At 43.8% G+C, this 18,755-nt stretch overlaps 1 protein-coding gene across 3 annotated transcripts in view; it reads right to left on the bottom strand.

Annotated features, from left to right (window-relative positions):
• Nucleotides 1–255: 255 nt before the first annotated feature.
• Nucleotides 256–18,755, bottom strand: part of CEP112 (centrosomal protein 112) — a 422,424-nt gene continuing 403,924 nt past the window's right edge. For all 3 annotated transcript variants that reach the window (XM_078065962.1, XM_078065964.1, XM_078065963.1), the window contains exons 25-27: nucleotides 5,248–5,349; nucleotides 1,558–1,622; nucleotides 256–718 (exon numbers count right to left, since the gene is read on the bottom strand). In XM_078065962.1, the coding sequence (XP_077922088.1) occupies nucleotides 715–718; nucleotides 1,558–1,622; nucleotides 5,248–5,349 (171 nt within the window). In that variant the 3' untranslated portion in view covers nucleotides 256–714. The remainder of the gene's footprint in view (nucleotides 719–1,557; nucleotides 1,623–5,247; nucleotides 5,350–18,755) is intronic.

Below are 18,755 nucleotides of genomic sequence, written 5' to 3'. Positions count from 1 at the left end.
CTTACACCATTCTGCCTCTGGAGTCCCAGGGTCAGACGAGACCAACGCGACAACTCCTTAAACTGGTATCAGATGACCCAGTGATTTTTATTCTAAATAAACGAACTGCTTATGGATGTGATCTCTGACACGACATAAGGTATTTTTCCCCATAGTACAATTTGAGATTGTCAGGATTTTGTAGGGAAAAATACCGTGGATACGCCATACTTATTTTGGCAAACGAGGTGCAATAAAAAGTAGAAATAAAATTGATAAGTACAAAATATAATGTTTTAATAATATGTGAACACGAACATGAAAACAATGTAAGCATGCTAAAAATTGTGATGCAATACTACAAACGTGATTTTGATCATACGCAACCGGTAAAATTCTATACAAAAGCGTCAACAAGGCATATTATGAGAAATCACTTCTTTCCCCAATATAAGCAATTCTCAGCACACACTCAAATGCACACGAATATGGAAATCCGAAATAAAGGAATGTTAAAAAAAAATAACTTAGGCAGACACAAATAAAACCACCCCATAGCGTATGAGTGATGCACGTGTTTATGATCTTAATTACATTTAAGTATTAAAAAATGCCATTGATCTCACAGTTTACAATATCCAAATCTTCAAACCTGCTGGAAGAAATCCACAGTGCAGCCCAGACAGTGACATCCACTGCCCTCGCCCTGTGCTACTCAGGTAAGCCTTCGCACAGTTACCTGAAAATCAAAAATCTCAGTTAACGATTTTCTCCAGGTCTGATGGGCATGTCAACGATAAAATATGTCCTAACTCGGGAGGAGTTGGATAGAGGTTAAAAAGGATATTCGGTATCAAAATTTCATCATTTATGCCCAGAAAGGATCCAATCCCATCTGCACCAGGCAGTAGAATCTTTCGAAAAGTGAATGATTCACAAGGTCTTAACTTTTAAACCGATGCCAAGTAAGTGCTTTGGCCTTTCACTGCGTGAAAAGGGAGGCTGTTTGACTGACTTAGAGCAGGTAAACATAACCTATGTCTGTGATGTCTCTGGGAACCCTGGACTAAAAAGGCATCCTTGAGAAGCGCATGCTGAGGGCACTAAAGTCACAGTGTTGCCACACCACCGAGCCGTTTATCTATTTTGGTCTGGAGAACATCTGCAACAGTGCCAAACCTCCAGGGGATACGGGGCTTTGAAGATGTGGGCTACCACACTAAGGATTGCATCATCTCGCTATCTTAAAAGAAAGACGGTCTCCTTAACCCTGCAACTGGGCTTTAAGACAATGTCTTGTCAGGACGATGCAGGTAAGGCCCAGACTTGTCAGGCACCTGCAGATTCTCTCATTCTGTTCTGATCGTACTGACTAAGCACTGTGATTACAAGAGGTGGGTGGCTTCTCAAAGACAGGCTATTTAGTAAAAAAAAAAAAAAAAAAAAATCAGTATTTTTTTTTTCCCAAAATTGATACTATGTGTAAGCATTTTAATAAAGACCCTACGGTCAACCCGGGAGACTCACAGGTGCCAACAATACAAACTAATCAGAAGGCCTTAGGAGCGCGGGCTGTACCTTCTGCCTTGGTATGTAGTCAGTTCTTCTTGAAGGATGGATGCTCTCTTCTGCAGAAAGTTAACCTAGAAAAAGACACCACGTATGAGCAGAGGCGAATGTGGCTGAAATGGCAAAATATGGTGCAAATAACGTGGCTCCCTAGATAAAAGGGAGAGGGTTTGTTGAATGTCAGTGTTGTGCTTTTCACCTTTGATCACATTGCATCCCTCCTGAAAAGCCATCCGAGACAAGAGTCCATCCAAATTCATTACTGCAGAGCCATTTTGGTCTGGCCCCAGCCCGTCCTTGAGGCTCCATTTCTCCTCCCGTCCTCCCCACCATCACCACCTTGTACACCATGTCTTCCTGACTCCTTTGCCCTTTGGCACAGGGCATTTTCTCTCTTTGGAATGCTCGGCTAACTATCTCCCATTTATCCTCCACCGTTTAGTTCAAATGTCACCTCTCCTACTGACTTCCTCGATTCCTCCCCAACAGCTCATCACATCCTAGGCAAAGTCAGGGCCCCTCCTCTTTACTCCTATGCCTGTGCTCCATTATTAGCACTTCTCAAGCTGCATTGGGGTTATGTGTTTTCATATCTCTCCCCCAAACCTGAGAGCTCGTCTGGGACGGGGAGGATGTTTCTTCGTCTCTGTGTCCCCAGCTTCCTTCACAGGGCTGGGTGGGACCCTAGTGTTCACTAGTGTTTAATGAGTGAATGAGTGAGGAGAAAGAAAATTACTGTCTTCTGGAAACCTCAGTCCGTCCTGCGGATTCCCTGAGGTTGGAGAGACAGTATTGGTAGTGGAAAGAGCCTAGGCCAGAGTTAGGCCAGCTTGGGTTCCACTCCTGGCTTGGCCTCGATGGCTCTAGGAAAGTTACTTGAGCTCTTGATGCCTCATCTGTGAAATGGGATCGATGAGAGCTGCTTCCCAAGGTTAGGAGGAGCACATGAAAAGACTAATAGAAGCCGCCTAGTGGCTTAGCATGTTCTCTTAAATCAGATCTTTACAGTGTGGTTTGATTTTTTTGGAAGCATAAATTTCTATATAGTATTAAAGATACCTCTATCAGGTATGAATTCAAAAGCACCTTACACGAACAAATAGAAACAGTTTGGGGGTAACTCCTACTACGGCTCGATGTAATCAAGAGTCAGTGGTATTTGATCATTTCAGAATTGTTTACTCTTGCTGCTTTGGTCTGAACTGAAACCATGGCAACGGCTGATTCTGAAGCCTAGTTGGCCAGAGAACACTGCCGGCGAACAGCAAATGCGCTTGCAAGAGAGGAAAGCACACTTTCTCTAGATGGGTTCATATCCAGGTGGCCCCCCTCGGTTTTGCTTACTTGTAATATCACCCTGGTCTTAATTCTAGCCAATTGCTCAAATGACCCATAGGACAATTGATAATGTTGACAGATGCAAGGATTACACCGATTCGGCCTCCCCTCCCCACCCCTGCTTTGCGACTGGAATCCCAACAATTTTCAGAAAATACAGGCACCTGTGCTTTCAAACTAAATTTGCACCCTCTGTGGCCTGTGACTCCTCCGCACAGCTGCCAGCTAGCAGGACTCTCTTTCTGGGTCAACTTCCAGTTTTAGGAGGCTGAAGTGGCTTTTATTACAGGGAAATGAGGTGAATGATAACAGAAGCCCTGCAGGTGGCTATCAGATTTCTTTCTTTCGGTCTTTTTTTCTTAAAAACACCCCTCCTCTGAAGGTGCCAGCCTCCATAGCCAACCCTATGGAAGCTCTCCTACAGAGTTAATGGGTAAACCACACTGCAAGGGAGCTTTCCATGTAAATAAAAATGACTTAACCCTTTCTACCTTAACACTTTCCTGCAGGCCTTATGTTTATAGGCAGGAGCGAACGAGGGAAAACGTGGCTGGCAGGAGCAAAGCCAACAGTAGCCCACAGAATGCTAGAACGAACATTCCATCTTCAGGTGAGAGGCTTTTGACGGAGGGGAATACATACGGGGCGGCCGAAGTTTGCTGCACGCGCTTTGCCCTACACATTACAAAGAGCACATGTGGATATCATCCAATCGTATCGGTTCGTAAGTCAATTTATTGAGCACCTACTATGTGGCAGGCACTGTTCTTGGCACAGAGAGCAAAGACCTCTTTCTCTCAAGGAGCTTTCCCAGAAAAAAGTATGATTTCCTTTTTTTTTTTTTTTAAGTTTCTTACCAGAGACACGATTTGCAAATATTTTCTCCTATACCATGGTTTGTCTCTTCAGTTTCTGAATGTTGTCTTTTGAAGTATAAAGTTTTAACTTTTAGTAAAGTCCAATTCATCTGGTTTTTTCTTCTGCTGCTTGGGCTCTTGGTGTCACAGCAACCAAGGCACAAAGATGCACTCCTTAATCTAAGAAGATTTCTTCTTAGAGTTTTTTTTAGCTCTTACATTTAGGTCTATGATCCGTTTTGAGTTAACTTGTTGAATTATCTGATTGTCCCAGCACCTTTCTTTCCATTTTTCCCTCAGTCTTGGGACATTTGGAAACCAACTGATCAAAAAAATATATAATAGGGTGGCTCAGTTGGTTAAGCATCTGCCTTCAGCTCAGGCCATGATCCCAGGGTCCTGGGATTGAGTCCTGCATCTGAGCAAGGAGCCTGCTTTTCCCTCTGTCTGCCGTGCCCCCTGCTTGTGTGCGCTCTCTCTCTCTGTCTCTGACAAATAAACAAAATCTTATATATATATAATATATATGCTCTTTTTCCCCCTGGACTCTCAATTCTATTTCATTGATCTCTGTGTCTATCCTTTTGCCAATATCATACTGTCTTGATTATTACAGCCTTGTAGTGAGTTTTGAAATTGGGAAGCATGAGCCCTCCCAAATTCATTCTTATTTTTTCAAGATGGTTTTGGCTACTCTGGGTCCTAGCTATTGCTTTTCATCAATCTCAGTCATACAAGGATTCTTAGACATACAAAGGGAACATGACTGTTGTAGGGGAAAGTACATTTTAGGTTCCTAAGTGTATTAGAAGTGGGAACGTGTAGATTCGTTCCCATGTTAGAGTCATTAGACTGGCAATATATAAACTGTGTTTCTAGAAGTACATGGAGAAAACTGACGTTGGGAGTTGTGAAATAATCTTAAGCATCTAAGTTTACATCCAGTGCATCTCTCACACTGTATTTCATAAGCTATTCCAAGAACTACACATCTCAGCAAGAAATATTTAACTGAATTATTTGAATACCTTGTCATTATTCTGCTTGGAATTTAAAATGCATCTTGTTATGTCTAACAAGCATACAAAACACACCAGAATAGAAATGCTTCTAATTTAGCCATCGTTTCTGTTCCTCTGCCCTTTCACACAGTCAGGAAATCTCCGACGTGTCAAGCGATGGCATTTGGGGCCTGGTACCAAGAGGAGAAAGGGGGAGCCTGTACTGGAATGTACACTGTAAATGAGGGAAAGTAACCATAACTGAACTTTTCAATTTCACGGGTGCTTGTAAGGAAATCTTATTGAGACAATGAGTTGCAAAACTAGTAAGAAAAACTTAAAAAAAAAAAAAAATCCAAACAAAAAACAATTCATCCCGGTTGTATGTTATGCTATTACATTAATTTCTGGCATCAGTTCAGAATTAAACTTATTTGTGAGTCTGTTTTCAGGCTATACACACCCCCTGAACCCTGAGGGAATGCCTTGATTCTGGTAATTACCTGTGACTTTAGGGAGGAAATGGTGTCTTCCAGCTCTTGTCTTAGAGATGCTGGCATCAACCCTTTGAATTTGGTCTCATATTCTTGTCGTATATAAGTTATCTAAAGTGAAAAAAAAAAAGACAGCTTATCAGTTTTTTTCCCATGGAAATGATTGTTTTAAATTTTTAAAATAATAAATAATAATATTTATTTATCACAAAGGTAAGTTTGCTACATGTGGTCAATAAAGATGAAACGACAAGAAACAGAGTTACAAACTGAAAAAGGCACTCGGTCTGCCCTTGTGAGTCTGGGAGAGACAGTTCCTGAAACACTTTTATTTCTTTAAAATCCCCATTAACACATTTTCAGCCCTTGATAAGTAAAACGCCTGTTCTCTCCTCACCACTCGTGATATACGCACTATGCTAACCTTTTCTTGATCAGGATGTGGATTATGATCATTGATACACTGTGATTTGAGGACAACTCAGGCTATGTTGTTGCTCTGATTAAGACACTCCCTCCAACTGGCTAGGCAGCTGGGTGCTCGATATAATCCATAGGACAATGAAGATAGGAATAAAGAAGAATCCCTGCTGCTGTGCCTCCAAGACTCCTCAACACAGGTAGACCAGAGTGTCTTGCCATTGTGAGCTTCTCTGGCTCATGGGCTTCCCTCTTCCTCCAGAACACAATCAAGCCTGGGCTCAGCTAACTGATGGATCCCTGGACTGGTTTGGTGGCTCATCTCTCTAAAAGCTACAGACAGAAGCAAAGGAGGGAGGCAGAAGAAGAGTCTTTGGAGGGATATGCCTGAGCAGAATGAAGAGGTGCATGAGTGTGTGTGTCTTGGTGTCTTTCTCCAGTTATTTGATTTCTCTTCCTCTTAATCTGAGCTGTGACGGAATTCAAAAACCTACTGCATGTGCCGTGTGTGACTTAACTGAGTATTAAAGCAGAATTGCATAGTATCCCATAAATGATTCATTGGATGCATCTGGAAATAAGGTAACATACTATGAAAATATGTGCAACTGTGCTCAGTTAGACAAGTCTATGCATTGATCTACTGAAGATAATTTAAAATTACCAGCCTTAATTCCCAACTTTTCTTAGACTAAACCAAATTAAGAAATGTGTTCTAATAGTTCATTTCATTATCCATTAAAATCCCATGGCAAATGTTCTAGAATATGATTTTTCAATTTTTGGCAAAGTGTTTTTTGACCTATGTTATAATCTTGTGATTTAAACCTAAAGGAAAAACAGAAATAATGAAACATGATCTCTCCCAGTGATGTAATAATTTTTCCCACCTTCTCCTCTTGGACTTAAGTTCAATAGTTAGATCAAAATGAAAGGCACATGCAAAGTGAAACACATGCTTTATAAAACAGATCTTAAGGGCAACATTCATCGAGGGTCCACAAGCTGGTATATTGACTATATTTTTCTATTGTTCAACACTGGCTCTGAGATTTTGAGCTACTACTCTTTCAAAAGGGACTCCTGTGTGCTATCTCTCTTGTATCCTCGTTTGGTTGGAATGTCTGCCCACTGTCTGTACATTTGCAAGACCACTGAGCTGGCTATAATAATGCCCAACCCCCATTTCCTTTCCCCTAGGACTTTGGCGACTTTTCTTTTCAATGTCCTCTGGCATCACATCCACCTACGGCGAAGTCTGAAGCCAGGCTGGGTTGTTTTCTGTGTTGAAGGTGACTTTCTCTGCTTGAATGCCCATGTGATTTTTCTTTTTCCTCGATTCAGGAACTCCACTGGGATATGTTTTGGTATTAACGATGACCATTTTTCCTGAGACATTGTGTATGCCCTTTCCATCTTTTCTTGGGGCCATCTTCCCTCAGTTTTAAGTACTTCGGAGGTGAAGGCCAAGCACTTAAGTTCTTCGGTTAGTTCTCATAGTTTCTCTTGACTCCTTTGTCTTGTCCCCACTTCACCTTTCATATCTGATGGCCTCCTTCTACTGGAGGCTAGGCCACAGACAGCAGAGAATGGTGTGTGAACAAGGCTGCCCTTTGATCACCCTATCGCATCACTTTTAAATTCAGTTGGCTATATTTTCCAACTTTTTTTGAGGATCCGGGCATTTCCACTTTCTGTCTACTACTCCTTTGTTTTTATGATTTCAATGAATCTGAGTGAACTTAAAATGAGCTCTTGGAAAATCTGAAATTACCTCACTTATGAATGAGACTATCGACCAGGAAAATATTACTACCCTGAATCCTTAAACCCAAATCCTGAATTTAAAAATCATTATACCATGCAGAATCCTGTTACCTTAATAAAGTCATGGAAAACTTTAATCTGTTTTGCTCTATTTATAAGGTTAAAAATGTTACGACCAGCAAACATTTATTGAGTACTTCCGATGTGCCAGATACAATTCTAAGTGCTTTATTAAGTGGTGAATCCTTCTGACAACTCAGTGAGGTAAGCACAGAGAGGCGAGCAAGCCAGGACTGGAACTCAAGGAGTCTGACTGTCAAGCACACATTCTTAGCCACTATGCTCTGCTGTTTCTCAAATAACCTTTCCAAATGCTGAGATGTTTCTTCTACCCCCAAAGGAAAAGGACATGACAGACACAACCAGTTAGAGAAGTTTCATCCACTACACACTGGTGCTCCCCACAATATAACAGGGGCTGAGGAAGGGGGCGGACGTACGACCATCCTTCCAGACATCCATCTGTTCTTTGCTTTATTTTTTTTTAATGGCTACAATAACAATGACAACAATAATTTCTTCCTCACACTTTCCCATTGGTTTAAAATTTCAATTGAAGATTTATAGATAAGACTAATTTAAAAAATCTCTACAAGTGCAATGCACATATTGACCTAAACTAGAGGTTCCATAAATCCCCCACAGAAGCACACATTTTAAGGTCCAACCAGTGAAAGCTGTATCTAAGTTTGTCACATGGCAAAATGAGAAAGAGGAAGGAAAGAATTAGCTTATATTCTTTCATATCACTTTCGACTCCTGCTACTATTTTTCTATCCCCACCTCTGACCCAGGATGTGTTTGAGGGGGAATAATGAGGGGGTGATAATACTTATCTATAGACTAATCACAAACTATGAACTGCCAAATACGCCAATCTCCTTTCGTCTTCCTGCCTTCCCACATTTCCCTTGTGGTCTGAATCTGACCTTACAACAGATCAAGAAGCTAGAGGAAGTTGAACTGATCTAAGCAAAGGGTTTGATGGACATACAATTCCTTTTACTAAGGCAAATGAAAGTTTTTATATATAAATCTATATTATTAGGTTTGAATATTAATTTTCATTAGCATATACTGTCCAATTATACTCGTGAAGGCTATATTAGTTTATTAAATGCAGAAGCATTCAAAGACTGTTCTCACTTGAATAATTCTGGAAAGGCATTTCCAGGACTGTTTTGGCTCATTTCTACCCCACCTCAGCACTCCCACTGCCCTCTAAAAGCACTGTGCATAATTATCTGCTCTTCCACATTCCTCAACCACCTCACGCCAAATAGATTATCAGCCTCCCCCCTCCCGCTTTCCTTCATCTTCTTCCCTTTAGCAAAGGAAAATTAGGAAACGTAGGACGTTGTGACAAACAACGACATTCCTGTAATGTAATAAGACCCCTGGACGCTGAGTGGAAATGGTGTATGTATAACATGGCGCCCACGTGACCAAAGACAGCTGTGCTCCGCACCATGGCAACAGACTGCCCACCTTTCCCTTGAAGGCAGAGCACTGACAATACTTCCTTTAATTTTTAAAAAGGACCATGAAGACTGAGAACAACCATAACTAGATTTTAGTGTTACACTCAAGTAAAACTTACATCCCGGGTTATCGGCCAAATACTCATTCGCATAAACAAGAGTCTACAGAATCTGTAGTTGACTTGAGCCAATGGGATCTCTGGAGATAAAAATTCAAAGTGATGTTGAAAAAAGTGAACCTTGGAAACCTTACAATTTCACTGAAAACATGGAAGGAGAACGAAAGCACATTTTGTGGTGTTTTTATTGAAAAACACTATCAACTAGTGATGTCGACATGTCATAACCATGTCAAATACATCACCCTCCTGTGATATAACAAACAACAAGATGGAAGCCTGCAGCTTTATGCACACAACTTAGGGATGGTGCCTCAGCCACAGGTTATTTTATCGTAAGCTTCCATGCACCCAAGACGGCATTCACTTCTGAAGAGGTGAGGAAAGGGGAGGCCACTGGGGTTCCTGTGTCACACGTTCCTGCACAGTCATTTGTGATTGTTTTCTGAGGTAAGAGGGAAGCACTTTCGGAAAATGACTGTGCCTGATATTACTTTACAAAATCCAACTGAGCATTTTGGGGGTCAGCTCAGCAGATGAAAAAGGGAACTAAGTCAGACTTCTACTGATGGCATCTCTGAACTATCTCCCCACTTCGCTGTCGCCCTGGGACCGTCCCAGTCCGAGATGCCTTTGTCTTGCACCTGACCCACAGACGTACTAGTAATGTTGGTTTTGGTTTCTGATTCAAATTTTCTTAACATTTAAAATCACAATCAAATCCTTTAGTGAGACCAACAAGGTCCTGCACCGTCTGGTCTCTATTCACCTCTCATTGCCGTCACTCGACGGTCCTCTCACTTCCAGACACCAGACTCGTTGGCTTCTTTCTGTCCGTTCACCAGATGCCTGGATACTTTCCCTCACAACAGGCCCTTTCTCCTTTTCCTCTGCCCACTTTCCTGTCCCGTGGGGTTTTGCCACTCCTCCATCTTGATCTCTGGGTGTAGAGGGTCCCGCAGCATGGTGGTCTCAGGGGGCAGGCCCTGGTGAGGAGGCTGCCTCTGGGGCAACTGCCTCCCAACTTCAGATGAGCTAGAGCCCCTCACTGTGGCAGGCAATAGCCTTCCTCAGTTTCCACACCAGCCCTCGCTCTCACGCTGTGACCCAGTCTCTTGTCATTTCACTGGCAAGGAGCCCCCTCAGCATTTTTGTCCCCTGTTACTCCTGGGACTTCTCTTCCAGCTGCCTCTGCCTGCTGATGGGCTCGGGACCCTGTACTCACGGCTTTGGCTTCACTCATCACTCTGGGGTTCCGTTCTGTTTCCAGGTCACACACAGATGTCCATCCTGCTTTTGACTCCCAGTACATTTTACTTTTCTCTCTTTTTTTTTTAAAGATTTTTTAATTTATTCATTTGAGACAGAGAGAGCAAGCGAGAGCATGAGCAGTGGGGAGGGGCAGAGGCAGAGGGAGAAGCAGGCTTCCCGCTGAGCAGGGAGCCTGATGCGGGACTCGATCCAGGACCCCGGGATCATGACCTGAGCCGAAGGCAGACACTCAACCAACTGAGCCACCCAGGTGCCCCCGTTTTACTTTTCTCTTTTTGCATTTTCTCATTTTCTATTTTACCAATTATCATTGAGTGTTTGGTGCAGAGGGAGTGCCCATGACTTGACCTTACAGAGCCATCTCGTGCAAAAGGACAGGCTGTTTTGTAACCTGCCTTTGAAGAGTCAAGTGTAGGGGTTAGGAACCCAGACTCTGGAGCGGGAGTGTTGGAGCTAAATCTGAGTTGGGTCCCTAAACTGCATGCCCTGGGAAGGTTAACTTCTCTGTACCTCAGTTTCTTTATCAGGAAAATGGGAATTATAAATTCTTGGGGCTGCTGTGAGATTTAGGCAACTTAATACATGTAGGAGTTTTACAAGAGTGGCACTTAGTAAATAAATGTTCAATAAATGTTAGTTATCATTACATCATATAATGGAGACTATCCATATATATTTCATTATATTATATCTATGTATATTATGAATTATATATATATATTTCATTTAGCCAAGCCTCTAGCACTACACTTTTTGATTTCTAATTATTTGCAATACTAGAAATCCTGATAGCAAATTATTTGCATATATTCACGATTAACTTGAGGGTTCCATTTAAACCTCTTTTTGCATTTTTTAGTATCTACGGATTGAGAAAGTACATCATGACAAAAAGCTTCTATGAATTCAGAATCAATTTTAAGTGAATTTGTATTTTATAATTAAAATTATCTACATGCCTTTGGAAAGCAGTAGTACCTGTTTTTGACTCATATTATTTATCCTGGCTACCGACCGTGATTGGTGTATGTATGAGTTTCCTCAGAGCCTTGCCAATAGCTCTGGTCCACAGGTGGGGAATCATTGCTCCACGCTGAATGATTTAAGGAAAGGATCTCAGGTTAAAGCTCTCTCTCCACCCAGCCTGGATTTCTACCCATTAGCTATATATGGGAGGGTTGGGGGAAATTAACAGATGCTTCTTCTCACTGTGGATTCGGGGATCCAGAACTGTGTCCTTCTAACACCTGGCTTAGCTGAACGCCATAAAGCAAATGGAGTTTGATTGTTGAATAAATTGTAGGGGGCTGGAGATGAGGGAAAGCACAAGAAGTAAGTTTGGAGCATAGCATATAGTCTGAGACAGGGTGAACATGGGTGGGCGCTGCAGTGGAGGGTTTGGAGTAGTGGAGAACATCAGAAAGATGCTGGGCTTTCTGCAGGGTGGTGACAGGCAAGTTAAGAGGTGGGCAGGAGGGGGACACAGGGAGGGAGGTTACCCGGGGGGCGGTCTAACAGAAGGCGAGCAGAAATGTGGGGGATGTTTCTGAGCAATGGGCCTTTGTGCAGCAAAAAGTTTTTGCATGGGCTTTTTAGGGGAGGGGGTATATAAAACTCATCAGTTTGATACTGAATTCCAATGTGGTTTAAAGAAAAAGAGTGAACGAAATTGTAGTAAAAGATGGTGCCAAAAAAATGCTCTGGTGCAGCTGAGAAAAAATGCACTGCCTTCTAAGAAATGTCATTTTTATTGGGGTTAAGGCATTATGCGTTGCCACAGCAACTGCCGAGCGAGATCCATTTTAAGAAAGGTGCTCTGCAGCCATAGCTGGTGTACTTTGATTCTCAAATACAAAGTGAAAAATGTAGAAGTAACCATGATTTTCTCAACAATCCTCAAAATGTTCATTTCCCCCCTCTTTCTTCAATATGGTTTCATCTTATGGTTCTTTATTCCAACGGGGTGCCCTCAGACCGAGGCTGCAGCTCAGAGGACCCCCTCGTTCCCTGTACCTAGGGACCGGTCTCCAGCCCACGGGAGCGGAGCCTGCTGCGGACTGGACCTGAGCCTCCCAGGAAAGGGGGCGGCTGATTAAGGAAGCAGCCACCAGCCCCTCTAGTGGGAGGACAGCATGAACTAGTTTCTGGAAAGGGTTATTGTTTTAAGAGGAAGGAACAGTTTTCTGGTACTGTGGAGAAAACCGTGGCCCGAGGGTGAAGACAATGGTCCGAACCTAGCACTTTTGTTAGCTTTGGATGCTCTAAATTCAGCTGCGGGTGGTTGGAAAGATTCCTGACAGCAAGAAGAAACCTGGGTTTCAGAGTCTATTCATAAGAATCAACACACATAGAAAAGATGAGAAGCGGGTACGATAATCAGAGGCCAATACGTTGCCCACATCTGTCCATGAAGCAAAGACTTAAATACATAGCTAATAAGAAGACTGAGGTGGTGGCAGGAAATAAAAATGTGTGAATATTAGAATTTTGGAGGACATGTTGCGCATAAGCAGTACCCTTTCCCTCCTGATGTCGAAGCAAAATCTGAAACCGTATTTTATTTTATTTTTTATTTATTTATTTATTTTTTAAAGATTGTATTTATTTGACAGAGAGAGAGACACAGCGAGAGAGGGAGCACAAGCAGGGGGAGTGGGAGAGGGAGAAGCAGGCTTCCCGCCGAGCAGGGAGCCCGATGCGGGGCTCGATCCCAGGACCCTGGGATCATGACCTGAGCCGAAGGCAGACGCTTAACGACTGAGCCACCCAGGCGCCCCCTGAAACCGTATTTTAGAGCTCCTATGAACAAATGTGGCCTTTGGAGGTACTCATTTAGAATTTCACAAGATATATGTGGTGGATATTTGCTTCACCCTCCAGCATTCATTCGAGAGGCTTCTGCTTACTGGAACACACTCCTCCCCCACACCGTCCACTCAGGATCATGGGGGGTGGAGTATGTGATAAGGCCTAGCCAATCATCACATCACACGCCCCTTGTGCTGGGATCATCTGGGGCCTGGGTACATGATCCAAGTTGAGGTCACTGGAGTCACCAAGAATCATGGGACAAACTCTCATCCACTAGACTTCACCCAGGGGGCGTCATTCTGGGGTTGTGTCAGCCGTCTTGCTACCACAGAGTGAAAGGTGGACTGAGAGGGGAGCCAATCCAGAGGAAGAAGAGCTGAGAACTGGAGAGAGAGAAACTGGGCCCTTTGTCCAGCTGACCCCGAAGTTCGCCCTGCCCTTAGATTTTTTTCAGTTTGGGTTGCATTTTCTGCCACTTGCAACTAAATTAGTCCTGACTGAAAAGGGGTAGAATAGGCAAAATATTAACTTGCATCTATGTGTTGCGTCTGTTTGACCAAGGGTCAGCAAACTTTGGCCTACAGGCCGAATCTGGCCCGCCACTTATTTTTGTAAATAAAGCTTTATTGGAACACAGAAATGCTCATTTGCTTACCTATTATCTGTGGCTGCTTTGCATGACAATGGCAGAGCTGAGCCATCCTGACAGAGACCCAGTGGCCCGCAAGTTAAGTCTAAGCCATTTTCTCTGGGGCCCTGCACAGAACGTTGGCTGATCCCCACACGCACGAGAACCACGAGGCGGGGAGCGCACTTGTTTTGCTGTCCGCGCCGGCGCCAGCATTTATCTTGGTGCCTGGCATATGGTAGCAACTCAATAAATATTTGCCGAGTGAATGAATGAATCAAACCTCACAGCACACCGTGTTAGGTCTGTCTTTGTCTTCAGACGACAGGATCTTTAGAATGTGGAGAGTAAACAACTCACAAAACCCTTCCCGAAAGACAAAGAGCCGATTCTGTCCGTGAGGAACCATCAGGGTCCTGCGGTTTTTAATCAGCGCCCTGGCTACGAATAAGCGGGCCAGCTTCAGGCCTGAGGGAGGGGAGTTTGCTTCATCCATGTGCTGCCCCCTCCTCACGACAGGACTTTTTATAGGGTCGCCACATTAAATGGCTCCTGCTTCCTGGTGTGTGTGTGTGTGTGTCTCCTGAAATTAAATGCTGGCTCCTCTCTCTCTGGAATGTATTATTTTGGTTTCTATTCCTAATGTTTTTCTTCCGGACAATACCATTGCTGGAATTTTCCTTCCCATACGTTGATATATGCTAGGAACACACCCTTACTTCAAAGATCGGCTGGCTGAAGTCTGAGAGGGCTATGATGCCTGCACCAGTTCTGGAGGCAGAGACTGAGAAAGGCTGAATGGGGAGCCTGCGGAGGCACGTGCTGGAGAACGTGGACACGCGGGGGGGGGGGGGGGGGCGAGTTTATAGGAGTTAAAGGGAAGCAACGTGTCCACTTTACTTCGGAAGGTCCATCTTCAAAAGGGTTTGGAGAGTACGCTTTGGGGAGGGATGGGGTGGTTTTCACTGTTGTCCTCTCAGCAACAGACTGGGTCAGCCCTTTCTGGGTGGGGCGTGCCAAGGTAGTGTCCGTCAACGGAGGACCGAAACCCCAACCAAGGGGGGAGGGGAAAGACTCCTGAGACTTTTAACTGACTTCCTTAAGTAGAAGACCCAAGAAGACTTACGGAGTGAGACTGATATTCAGTATGGCTGGTAGGGGTTTGGGAGTCCATTTGATATTTGCTCTTTGTGAACTGAAGTAAGGTTGGAACACTTGGCATATGGTAAACACTCAGCGAACATTGTTTTAATGAGTTAATGACTGAACAGAGCTATGGTTGGATAGATAGTTGGGACCTTGAAATTATGGAGGCAGTAAAAGTCATCCCATCGAGTTTCGATTGAATGTAATAGAAAATAAAGAGAAATCGCATTGACAAACCCCTGCTATGCTATGTATTAAGGAACTGATACATAATCTTCCACCTATTGTCAAGACGCCATTCAATCCTTCTATAAAATCTGAGAGACAGATAGTATCATACCCATTTCATAGATGAAGAAATAGGCCCACAGTGAGTAACTGCTAGATGCAGGGCTGAAGCTGGACATCTAAACCCGCACCGTGCCCACTTACGGTGGGGACACTGGGAGGTGAGGGGTGAGGAGGATTCATCTGAAAATGTTGTAAAGAAATATCAGGAGAGGAACAGACTGGGCCTCGGGGACAGCAAGAGCGGCTGGAGTGATATAGGAGAGAGAGAGAGAGAGAGAGCGCTCTGGTTCAAAGGCAAGGCTGTGGGAAGGTCCTATCACAGAAGCTGACGATGAACTGGCTTATAAAGAATAAAAGTGAGGGCGCCTGGGTGGCTCAGTCGTTAAGCGTCTGCCTTCGGCTCAGGTCATGATCCCAGGGTCCTGGGATCGAATCCCACATCGGGCTCCCTGTTCGGCGGGAAGCCTGCTTCTCCCTCTCCCACTCCCCCTGCTTGTGTTCCTGCTCTCGCTATCTCTCTCTCTCTCAAATAAATAAATAAAATCTTTAAAAAAAAAAAAAAAAAAGAATAAAAGTGAGAGGTGAGTCGAATGAGAATTCAGGCCTCAGCCACGTGCCCAGAAGAGCGATGTCCCTGGAGAGACGGGGTAATGGGTGGAGGGAGCCCGTCTGTGCGTGGGTGGGAGAGAAGACATGGTTTGGGTTTGCATTTACTTAGACCTCCTTAGTTTGAGGTGCCGGGAGACGTTTGTGAGGAGAGGCAGCTGTGGAGCTTATGAGAAAGGCCGGGATGAGATGCCTGAGAGGCCTGGGCTGGAAGAGCAAGGTGAAGCCTTAGGAACGGAAGGACTCTCTGAAGGGGGAAGGAGAGACTAAGAATCCCCCAGGAGCAGAGAGTCACCCACAGGGGCTCCACCATGCAGGGCGCAGGAGAAGTGGAACAAGAGAAAGATCAGGAATGGTGGGAGAGGTGGGCTGAGAGGCAGCGGAGTAGGGAGCACGGCCTTGGGTTTCACAGGAAGGGGCAGCTGCAGGGAGGCCAGGGACCATGGGCATCATTTGCCCCCCATGTTGTCAGCACGTGTGAAACAAAGCCATCTAGACCGCGTATCGGTCCTCAGAGATTTGGGTGAACAGCAACGCTACAAATAAGGGTTTAGGATGGAATTAGTTCGTTGATAAATATGTTGTTTCCTATTTTAAAGCAAAAATTACAGTAGGAGTATCCACATCTAACCTTCAGTTAAATATCACTCCAAATATCTGATTTAGTCTGAGATTTTTGACCTGGTTTGAGGGTATTTTTCAAAAGAGGCAAGCTATGACTGCTCTTTATTTTCTGCATATTTAAACTCTTGACAATTATAAATAAGTTAAATCTCTCCCTCAAAGTACCAATTATCTCCTTATGTTTGAGAAGGCATGTCCTGCCAGATATGGCATTCTATACAAAACACAAAATAGGAATACAAAGGCGGTCATTGTCCCACTGGTGCACCCGGGATTTACTTAGGCAGTTCCAATTAACACTAATGAGGATTTTGTGCATGAATCCCCTTACCTCCCAACTAATGGGAACAGAGACCCCACAACCTCATAGCAGAAAATTTCAAAACACCATTGTAAACAGTCACTGACTAAATTCATGAGTTGTTCACCTTTACACAGCAGAGATAAAAGAAATTTTCATTCAATTAAAAGTTAGGGAACGTGCAGTTATCCAAAGACTCCATTCAGGCTTTCTGAATGACAACGGTCGGGATCTGGATCTGGCCAACGTTTCCGGGTGATTACTCTGCATGGCTCTGTGTGGAGTAGCAAACGGTTTTTGTCTTTGGGAAGCTTACACATTTGACATCAGACACGTAAAAAGGAGCTATATAAAAACATAATTGAAGGATAATAGGCCAAGGAAGGGAATCGGAGAGATTGATTACTTCTAAGTGGGATAATGGGAGTCTTTAGAGAGGTGATGAGATTTGACTGGGACTTTGTGGAATGAGTAGGAACTTTCTGGATGGAGGAGAGGAAGAGCTAGAAGCATGCAGGTGAACGCGTGTGGCATGCTTCGGGACTGCCAAGTGGTCAGATGAGGACGGGGGTCGTGGGGGTGGGCAGGGGACGAAGGAGATGGGTAGGGACTGCTTCTAGTTTTTTTTTTTTTTTTTTTTTCTTCAACTGCTTATCTACACTATTGCCCGTTTCTCAAAAATGAAGATCTGACCATCTGCCCCCGGCCCCAAGAAAGCGTTTCAGCACCTATAGACTAAGGACAGCCTTGTTGGCACCCATCACCTATGAACCTTCTCAGCTGATCTTACTTTCGGGGATGCCCTGTGCTTCAGTGAGGACTTGCATCCTCCCCCCTGCCCCCCTGCCCCCCCCAATCCCATGACTTTTCGTGCCTCATGCCTTTGCGCATATTGTTCTGTGCTTTCTCCTTCTCCTGACCAGCTGGAGCGCTACTCACTGTTCTCAGAGAGACCCCTCTGGGACACCTTTCCTTAGTCGTCCAGTCCTAATATGCCTCCAAGTCTGATGCATCTAACACTTAGGATTGTTGTGATGGTGGTCAGCACCCCCACCATCGACGGCTGACAATTACTAAGTGTTTTCTATGTGTTACGCACCACGTTGCATTCTTCTGCATATATTATATTTTATTTACTCTCCCTACCAATTCCATGTGGTACCTTTATGATTATTTACATATGAAGAAATAGGCCGAGAGAGGCTCCTGTCTTATCCACAGCCATAACAGCTAGTTAGCAGGTGCTCTAGGACCCGTATCTAGGTCTCCCGTACCCAAAGCCTCTGTTTTACTTCATTGTCACAGGATAATTATTTATGCACTGCTTTCTCCTCTTAGACTGTGGGTCCCCTGAGGGTAGGTTCTATGTTTTACGGGAGAGCAGCGCTATTTAAAAAGAAAATAAGATTACCTCATTATTGAGCTGAAGTTTGAAAACATTATAAGGATTGTTTTTGCCATCATAAAGGCATTTTTGCCAGCTTTTTATGCACAAAGCAGAACATACCTGACCACATACATCTGGGCTCTACACCGGCTCTAGGTCCTATGGAGAAATGGCCCGAGAGCAGTTCACGTTCAGTGTGAGAGAGACTGGGGTCTCTATTTTCACAAATCAGACACACTGGTAGGAATATTAACTTGGCTTGGTCTACTGGGACATACGCCTACCAAAAGTAAAATTTCTTTTAGAAACAGTTACATTAAAGTATCTTTTAAAAACTTGGGTACATTGTTCCTGTCTTCAGTAAAACCAGCACAACCCCCAAGAAACTGTGGGGGAGATTAGCAATATGTTAGATTGAGCAAGAGGTTTCCTCTTCTAATCTTTTTTTCATTATTATTTTCACTAGTGTGCTTTTCCAGGAATGTCTCGGCGCATTCTTGGTAAAACTGTTGCCCAGATCTTTTCTAAAACACATCAAACCAACAAAGGTCAAGTAAAGAGCAGGAAGATTTTGTTCTTTCAGTTGAAGACATTTCTTTAATAT

The sequence above is a fragment of the Halichoerus grypus genome, chromosome 2, assembly GCF_964656455.1.
Source record: "Halichoerus grypus chromosome 2, mHalGry1.hap1.1, whole genome shotgun sequence".
NCBI lineage: Eukaryota > Metazoa > Chordata > Mammalia > Carnivora > Phocidae > Halichoerus > Halichoerus grypus.
Note: the sequence above shows the minus strand (reverse complement) of the source record. Positions and strands in the feature narration are given on the sequence as shown.